Source organism: Diceros bicornis, chromosome 20, assembly GCF_020826845.1.
Source record: "Diceros bicornis minor isolate mBicDic1 chromosome 20, mDicBic1.mat.cur, whole genome shotgun sequence".
Classification (NCBI taxonomy): Eukaryota; Metazoa; Chordata; class Mammalia; order Perissodactyla; family Rhinocerotidae; genus Diceros; species Diceros bicornis.
Genome location: NC_080759.1, coordinates 53,460,794 through 53,470,397, shown reverse-complemented (window position 1 = coordinate 53,470,397; position 9,604 = coordinate 53,460,794). Strand labels below are relative to the sequence as shown.

Here is a 9,604-nt window from a genome sequence, read left to right as displayed (position 1 = left end):
CTTAGAGGAAGAGAGAAGTGTGGACAGACACAAACACAGGCAGGATATCCCTGTGACACAGGGGCAGAGACTGGACTCACGCTGCAACAAGCCAAAGAACCCCAAGCATGGCCAGCAGCATCAGGCACTGACAGAGCAGGGACGATCACCCCTGGGGGCTCCTGCGGGAGTGAGGCCCACCCAGTCCTTGACTGCAAACTTCCAGTCTCCAGAACTGTGAAGTAAGATATTTCCACGGGCAGCAAAAGGAAACGAATACAGGTGACAATGATGTTGATAATAATGCAGAAAGCCCTTGGGGGCAATTCTGTCTGTTCTCTGTCGTGTTTGGCATTTCTGTCCTCTAACATTTATTTACTGAGAATGACTCTCCGCCCTGTGATACTAAATGAGTAAGACCCTCACTCCATCCTCAAGTCAGTAAGGGAGACAGACACGTGAATACAAACAGCAGCATCGAGAGGAGACACTAAGGGCTAAGGACCGGCCAGGGCTGGAGGTGCAGACTGGTCGTAACTACCACATCCGGGCTCAGGGCCACAGGCTGCACCCCAGTCCTCACCAGACCAGTGAGGCGCTGGTGGGAAAACCTCGGGGTCCCTCCCAGCTCCAATCTGTGATCTCATTCTGGAACTCGAGGTTTAATAGTTGTGATTATTTTCTCTTAAGGTTTAGAGGAGAACTTTGGATGAAGGTGAACATGTCTGGTTCGTCAAAAGCTGCTCACAGCCCTCCTGGGCCTTCTGTTACTAATTCCTTCTTAAGTCTGTCCCCAAAGGGCCTGCCTAGCACAGGGCCAGCTGCTGGGCCCAAGCAGGATGTTTTAATCAACTGTATTAAGACTTTCCATTTTACGACATTTTAAAGTAGATGATTAGACTTGAGGTGCCAGGTGTCTGACAGTTCGACTTTGTGTCTGGAAACAATTTGTGAAAATACCCATCACGTATGCACGCTCCTATTTCTGTTGAAACCATCTGGCAGCGCTAGTCAAACGTAAAAGAAACATCTCTGAAATAAAAGAAAAAACAAACCATGAGAAGAAATGCAGGAGCTTTATTATAATCATTATTACTTTTGAAGTTAACAATTGATCAACTCATTCAGAAAAACATTTTGCTTCCAATGAGCTAAAGCCCACAGATACAGGCCAGACGTAGCTAAAAGTACATGAAAAATGCACCTTGGGAAACAGTACGGCGCCCCTGGCTGCAGAACTAGAAAGTATCAAGGATGCATCTCAATTTCTGTAGTGGAGGGGGCAATGGTCTGCACCGGCCTGCCATAGAGCTGCCTGCTCTGAGCGTCCCTTCCTAGATGCCAGCTCCAGGAGGCGGGCCGGGAGGAAGCTGCTTGCTCAGTGGACCCACGGCAGCACTGCCCACCCAGCCTGCATCGCCAAAAGCCAGTCTCAGTTTATACCAACATCTCAGAGATTAAGAACATGTGACAACATGGTGCCTTGCGGGTTAGACCCTGGCTTCTGCAAGTCAGTGAGATGGAAACCAAATGTTGCCTTTAGAATGCGAAGCAGCGTGGTGTTTCTCCCTTAGGGAAGGGCCAGGGGTGGGTCTGCCTAGGTCTGCATCACTCTTACCAGTGGGCAGACGGGCATCTGATAACGGCATCAGAAAGGCTGGTGGTGGACATGCTGCTCCCAGCACCACCACTGACCTGCAGCTAATGTCACTACAGCAAGCAGGACGGTCGGGGCACGTCCTCTCCAAAAGCATCTGCTCTGGAAGATTTTAACATCTGAGTCCACGAGCCCTCTGGCTCTTCAGAAAAGCAGGTACTTTACAGCGTGAGCCAGCGAGCAGCCTAGGGCGCCTCTGGGCAGGAAGCGTGTGCAGAAAGTGGAGGACAATCTGACGTGCCCGAGTGGACATGGGCCTGACGGGCCCAGGCAAATATGCTCTGGGGCAGAGGAATGCTGGACAGTTTGACTGATTGACAAACAGGTTTTCTTAGCTCAAATGGAATGTGGTGTTTCTACCTTTCCCCAGGGAGACAAAGGGCAGATTTTCATCTGGTCTCTCCACGCATTCAATGCTCTTGCTCTGGTGTTCCTGAATTAGCTATAAGTCTATCCCTCCACCTGGTCAGTGATCACTTCTAGAACTCAAAGGCAGCTCTAGCGGTGATTACTGAAAAAATGCAGGCTGGCCTCAGTTTTCCTGGTGGAGCCTGTCTGGATGGTGAGGCAGGGTGGGGCTTGGGACCCACACTGAGAGAGCTCATTCAGGAAGTACTCCCTTCGGGCAAACTACCTACATTTTACTTTTTCAGCAAGATGACTCCTGGAGCAGAAGAGCCGTTTCAGAGATGCAGCTTTCCTTCGGCTCTCCTGGGAGTGCTGGTGTCGCCCTGGACGGCGGTCCCTCGTCACACCAGGAGGGAAATTGAGTGTTGCTGTCTGTTTCAAGTCTCCCCTGCGCTGCCTTTTGAACCTGCCACTGTAATTAGCACCCTCACTTCTTACTCCCCCCAGGTGTTAAGATTTTATTGTCCTGTTACTAAAAAGCATGAAATGATTGAGCCTTTCCCCCACCCTAATCTCATCTTCCCATATTTGTGCCCTCTGGGTTTTAAGACCACAGGTAGAGACTTGGGTGATGGCTGAAATGGTACTAAAGCTAAACTTTGAACAACTTCATTTTACTCAGGGCGTGGCCAGTTCTGCTAATGGCACTTTTGGGGCACAATGATCCTCAAACGACACCAGCCAGGACTCCCAGGAAATAAGGTTTGGGGTCTGATCAGTTTCTAGTTTTAGATATGGAAATTTAAGGCAAAGGAAGGGGTGCTTTGCTTTGTCTTAGACTTCCCAGTGGAGCAGGATTCTGAAGACAAAGCCAGTTCTCTTTACTGGGGAAATACCAAAGGTTGGGGAACCGAGGCACGGCTGGTGAGGGTGCTGGGTCCTCGCGGGTCACTTGCGAGGCTGCTGGATGTGCTGGGTTCTTGGGGACGAATGCTTGTCTATGGAGGCGTGGGGCTTCTGGTGAGCCACCTGGGCGGCCGCTGGGGGGAAGTCCTTGTCGCCCTGTCAGGAGACACAGAAGGCACTGGCCCATCAACATGGAACAGCTGGGTATGTGCATGAGCAAGGCCCCAACCCAGAGTCCACCAGGGTGCAGGATGGCATGGGGAGCCTGCCAACAGGTAGAAGCCTGTCTCCTGGGGCTGTAGGGGTCCTGAAGCTCTGGGGAGCAGAAGCGAGCACTGAGGCCACGTACTATCCAGAAGGTGAGGATGCTCGCTGTCTCTGGCCCCATGAGATCAGTCACCATACGACTCACTGAGAACTAAGTGTGTTGGTGGCTTTCTTCTGGTAGAACTGTTCTTGTGATCTTTTGAATTGGGGGCAAGACAGAACCTAATCCAGGGTCTTCAGTTCAGATTTGCCACCACGGCTGTGAGGGGGGTCAGGGGCACCAGTCGGGAAGGAAACGCACAGGGCAGGGCTGAAAGCTGTGGGATAGAGTTGGATTCACCCCACTGAGTCTTGGAGAAGGTACCCGGCTGTTTTTCAGGGAGGAACTGCCTTCTTGTGCCAACAGGGCATGTGTGGGGGGGCTGGGATCCGGCCCCCCTGGGCAGCCTAGAGCCATAGCATGCTCTGGCGCAGCCAACTGGCATGGGGTGACCTTGGACCTGTGTCGGTATTTCATTTTCTCACATCTAGTAGATGTTCCACCCATCTATCCCAGGGTCTCTGGATGGCTGTGGGAGCTGTCCCCAATATGTCATTTTCTTATACATCACGTGCTAAGGGCTCGAACGTACAGTGAGCCACAGAACTATGGACGACTGTGCCATCCCCAAAGCGGGAGCTTGCTGGGGGAGGTCTGTAGTTAAAACAAAATGTGGGGTCTCACCAGAAGAGGGGGGTCCCGAAACACAAAGGGTGTGAGATGAGTTTAGTCCAGGGGTCGGCAGATGCTTTCTGTAATAGGCCAGACAGTAAATATTTTAGGCTTTGTGGGTCCTACTCTCGGCCTCAACTGTTTAGCTCTGACACTGTCTCATGAAAGCAGCCACAGATGATACACCCGTAAATGGGCGTGGCTTCATGTCACAAAAACTTTATCTGTGGACTGAAATTTGAATTTCACATCATCTTCACATGTCATGACATACAATTCTTATTTTGATTTTTTCAGCCATTTAAAAGTGTAAAAACATTCTCCGCTCACAGGTCACCCAGAAACACATGGCTGGTGGGTGGCTGGGCGACCCCTGGCCGAGTCTAAGAGAAGGGGGGCAGGTGAGGCGGGAGGAGAGAAGGCAGCTCCAGCTCCCGCGTGCGTCCCACATTGACATGATTTCATACATGCCTAAGGACAGAAGCACGCTCCATGGACACGGGACAACTCAGAGCCACCAGACCCCAGACTGGATGAACGGGGTTTAACAAAGACAGGAGGAATCGAGAGACCGCGTGCTGAGGCCCCGAGGTGATGGAACGGCTCTTACCCGGGCGATAACACCAGAGATGAACACGGTCGGTTTGGGCGGACTGGAAGACAAGAAGGGAAAAGACTGGTTAACAGAAAAACTCACACGAGGGGGATGCGGCGGGCACCGCGAATGTGGACGAGGCTGGTTTCCGGGCGTGTAACAAACTGACCCTGAGGAGGAGGGGGGAAGCGGGAGCACACCTCTTCCTCTGTGTTACTGGGCGCGGGACACTGTGGAGCCCCCTTCTCCTGAGGCGACTTCCGCAAGAGCAAGAGAGGACAACAGACTGTAGCAAACAGCAGGCGAGTTACCGAAATGCACTTTCTTTTTGTTTTCATTTTTGGTTCATCCCCTCACTGCAACTGTGGGCAAGCCCAGTAGTTTTGGTTTCAAGAGGATACGGACATGGGCGCTTCTCTGAAGGAGGAAAGAAGCAGGGTCACACTGGATGAACGCGGAGACTGCAACCAAGGAGCTTCCCCGTCTGCCGGGCTGAGGGCTCCTCCTTCCAGAGTCCCCCCCCGGAGACCATGGCTTCCAGCAGCTTCTACCGGGGGAGATCCCAGAGCCAATGCAAAGCTCCTGGCCCCTATGGGACCCCGAGTCTTAAAAATGAAAGGCCCTTGTGAAGCTATTGCCCTTGTTTAACATCTTAAATCATACTGAGCTCGCCCACACTGTCACCAACACGGACAGGATGGAATACAGACCAAAGAATTCCATGTTCATTGTTGAAAAGCAGACAAGCCAAAGCACGTTAAAATCACCTGTAATTCTACCACCTGGAGATAAGCACTGTTAACATGTTGGATATCCTTCCAGTCTTTCTTTCTATGGATAGATAGACACATTTGTTGTTAAATTTTTTTTTCTTACAAAAAGAGTCACATTGTTTTGTAATCTTCTTTCTGCACTTAGGATAAGGTGAGCATACTTCCATGTTATTATATGCTTTACTATGCATTTTTTTATTGGCTGCATGCGTCAGTTTAAAACCATCAGAACACAGTTCCAGGTAGTACACAGGGGTGCACACCTCTGAAACGCCTTGACCAGAGGTAAGGAGACCCGGGAGCAACAGGTGAATGCAAGGCCAGCCCGGAGAGGAGAGCTGTCCCGTGTCCATGGAGCAGCAGGGGCAGCTCGAGGAGGTGGACAGTTCTGCTTAAGGCCGGTCTCGCCCACAGACAGAGCGGAATCCATCCCTCGAGCCGCCCAGCCCGCCTCGCACCGGCTCTGCTGCTCTGCTCCACTGCTGGGGGACCTTTGAAGGAAACCACGTGTCTTGTCTTGTTTTGCTGCAGGCAAAAGTCCCAGTATTCGCAGTTCACTGTTGACATCCCAAAGAGTTAGCAAGAACACCTGAAATTCCCCTAGGTAATTTCTGTTACTCCATGAGATTAAGATACTTCCAGTCTTGGGGGTCGGCCCGGTGGCGCAAGAGGTTAAGTGCGCGCGCTCCACTGCAGCGGCCAGGGGTTCCCCAGTTCGGATCCCGGGCACACACTGACGCACTGCTTGGCAGGCCATGCTGTGGCGGCATCCCATATAAAGTGGAGGAAGATGGGCATGGATGTTAGCCCAGGGCCAGTCTTCCTCAGCAAAAAGAGGAGGATTGGCAGATGTTAGCTCAGGGCCAATCTTCCTCACAAAAAAAAAAAAAGATACTTCCAGTCTTACTAAAGCAGCACAGAAACGACCCCTCCATGACTTTGGTTTTACTTAGCTTTTGTTGTGTGGTTAACTAGGTTGGATTTTTTTTCTTTTTTTTTTTTTTTTTTTTGTGAGGAGATCAGCCCTGAGCTAACATCCGCCAATCCTCCTCTTTTTTTTTGCTGAGGAAGACGGCCCTGGGCTAACATCTGTGCCTATCTTCCTCCACTTTATATGGGACGCCGCCACAGCATGGCTTACCAAGCAGTGCGTCGGTGCGCGCCCGGGATCCGAACCAGCGAACCCCGGGCCGCCGCAGCGGAGCGCGCGCACTCAACCGCTTGCGCCACCGGGCCGGCCCCGGATTTTTTTTCTTTTATTACAAATGTGATTTGGCTACAGGTTCTACAGCCAGCCAGAGATGAGTAAGTTCAGCTCAAGTGTCAGTCCCCTACATAGTATGACTGGATTCGTTTGGAATCCTGTTCCGAGACTGCTCCACACTCATAGGCTCGGCCTCCAGGGTATTCACCACCAAGCGTTTTCCATCCAAAGCATAGGAACCACGTTCTGGATTCTAACATATTATAAATGTTTTGGAAAAGAATATGGAAACGGCAGCACAAAAGTTTCTTAAGTTTTGAATGTTCCCTTAAAATGCAGGAAGCACCTGAAGTTGAGATGGTTCCATTCTGATAACTAATTATGCAGTATCACCTTCCAATAAGGCATGGCCATCTTCTTGTATCAAGAGTGCGCCATTACTTCAATCCTCTCCACTTTGTATTGGTTGTGTAACCTAAGCCAAGGCTCTGAAAGGCAGAAATAGAGACAGCTCTCTGCGAGCAAGAACTTGATGAGAAAGTCACCCACAGTGAGTGAATCTATCAGAATAAATATACGATACGGGAGATTAGCTCCCCCACCCCAAAGTGCACCCCAAAAGATGGCCAAGGAAGCTTGGGCCATTTCATACATGTATATAAATATATATTCTCTCTCTCTCTATATATGTATATTTGTATGATGTATACATTCATTGTTGAAAAGCAGACAAGCAAAAAAAAGTTAAAATCACTTGTAATTCTATATTACCATGTGTATAAAACACACAAACATACACATTTACACACGGAACTGCACTATCAGAAAATTGCAACTGAATCAGTAGATCACTCTTCTCCCTAACCCCCAGTCTTACAGAGGCATTTACACCCTGACACGTCATTACTTAAGCTGTTGAGTTGTAACGCTGGTTGGATTCCGCTCATAAAGGGAGAGTGTATCAATGACCAGCAGGTTGGCCTCAGAGTAAAGAAATATGCTTCTGATAACAGTTGAGGTGATGGGTGGAGGTGAGCAGGGTGCTGGCTTGCTTTGTGAGCCAGATGTTTAGGGTACGTATGTTCTGTACAAAGTGGCTCTTTAGGTTTGAGGGGGGGGGATTTTTGAAACATTATACCTGGAATTCATAAACCACTTCTGGGTTAGGGGTGAGAAGAGGGAACAGCCGACAAAGTTCCTAAAGCAGTGGCTTCCCAAGGGGATGCATATACCCCAGGTGGACACTTTGCAAACAAATATGGAAATGGTAAATACTAAAAATTATAGAAGTCAGTATTAAAATTTTACATTAACATAAATATTTAAAAAATTAAGTTAATACTAAACAATTAAGAATTAAGAGTTCAAGCATCCCCTTTTCAAATCTTTGTTTTTGGTATATGTCTTAAAACGTATTCTGCTTCTTATCAGTGCATACTCATATGACACATTTATTGATGGGCAGCAGCCAAGACACAGCACGTGCAGCTCTAACACCGAGGGGCCCACTGGGGTCTTCAGGGAGCTGCGCAGGGGCTGGGGACGGTGTGGCAAGAAGCCACTGTGGCCAGGCCAACCTGTGTCCTGGCCACTGAAGCCTCCATTCCTTCTGCTGGGTGTGGTGTTTGCCCCGTCAAAGGGACTCGGGATAGAAAGGGTGTGAACTTGCCCTTGTGTGCACCCCCAGAGGGCTGAATCTGGCCAGAGGAGCAGGGGCAGTGAGCTGGCTTCAGTCACATAAGACTTTTGGGACAACCAAAGCCATGCACATTCCGTCCAATTAACCTGGGGCAAGGAGGGGGGGGCCAGATCTCAAAACTTCATCCCGCATCTATGGGTACTAATAAGAAAGAAAGAAAAAGCCCTGCAGATCCAGCACGTTTGAGGGGAGGGTCTTGCTTTTAGATTGCACTTTTTTAAAATAAAACAACATTTAAGAATTGTGCTGCACATGCAGTCTTATCTAGCCTGGAGAGGAGACTCGGGCTGCGTTAGCTCTCGGCAGCTCCAGTTACACAATCCTTCTGAAGACAGAGTGTAAACTCTCCCTTTCCTTCCAGGTTTGCTTTAAAACCCCAGCTAGCTCAGCAAACAATTTTTTTTTTTTTTTAAGATTTTATTTATTTATTTTTTTCCCCCAAAGCCCCAGTAGATAGTTGTATGTCATAGCTGCACATCCTTCTAGTTGCTGTATGTGGGACTCGGCCTCAGGATGGACGGAGAAGTGGTGCCTCGGTGCGCGCCCGGGATCCGAACCCGGGCCACCAGCATCGGAGCGCGTGCACTTAACCACCAAGCCACGGGGCCGGCCCGCAAACAACTAATTTTTTAAAAAATGTGTATTTATTGGGGCTGGCCCGGTGGCATAGTGGTTAAGTTCGTGCGCTCCGCTGCGGCGGCCCGGGGTTCGCCGGCCTGGATCCCGGGCGTGGACATAGGCACCGCTCATCAAGCCATGCTGTGGCGGTGTCCCATATAAAGTAGAGGAAGATGGGCATGGATGTTAGCCCAGGGCCAATCTTCCTCAGCAAAAAGAGGAGGATTGGCAACGGATGTTACCTCAGGGCTAATCTTCCTCACACACACACAGAAAATTTTGTTTTATTTACCATTTTAGCAATTGTTAATTGTACAGTTCAGTGGCATTAAGTATATTCATAACATTATGCTACCATCACCACTATCCATTTCCAGAACTTTTTCATCATCCTCAACACAAACTCTGTACCTATTAAACAATAACTCCCCATTCCCTCCTCTCCAGCTCCTGGTAACTGCCGTACATTCTGTCCTATGAATTGAACTACTCTAGGTCCTTCATATAAGTGGAGTCACACAATATTTGTCCTTTTGTGTCTGGCTTATTTCACTCAGCATAATGTTCATCTATGTTGCAGCAGGTATCAGCATTTTCTTCCTTTTTAAGGCTGAATAATATTCCTTGTATGGCTAGACCACATTTTGTTTATTCATTCATCTGCTGATGGACCTTTTGGCTATTGTGATTAATGATACTATGAACATGGGTGTACAAGTATCTGTTTGAGTCCCTGCTTTCAATTCTTTCACGTACACACTCAGAAGGAGAACTGCTGGGTCCTATGGTAATTCTGTGTTTAACGTTTTGAGGAACTGCCAAACCATTTTCCCTGGCAGTGTCACC

General features: G+C 49.2%; 1 protein-coding gene across 1 annotated transcript in view; it reads right to left on the bottom strand.

Annotated features, from left to right (window-relative positions):
- Positions 1-1,036: 1,036 nt before the first annotated feature.
- Positions 1,037-9,604, bottom strand: part of DAP (death associated protein) — a 66,511-nt gene continuing 57,943 nt past the window's right edge. Inside the window, exons 3-4 of the mRNA XM_058564348.1 lie at positions 4,480-4,522; positions 1,037-3,046 (exon numbers count right to left, since the gene is read on the bottom strand). Of these exons, the coding sequence (XP_058420331.1) occupies positions 2,933-3,046; positions 4,480-4,522 (157 nt within the window). The 3' untranslated portion in view covers positions 1,037-2,932. The remainder of the gene's footprint in view (positions 3,047-4,479; positions 4,523-9,604) is intronic.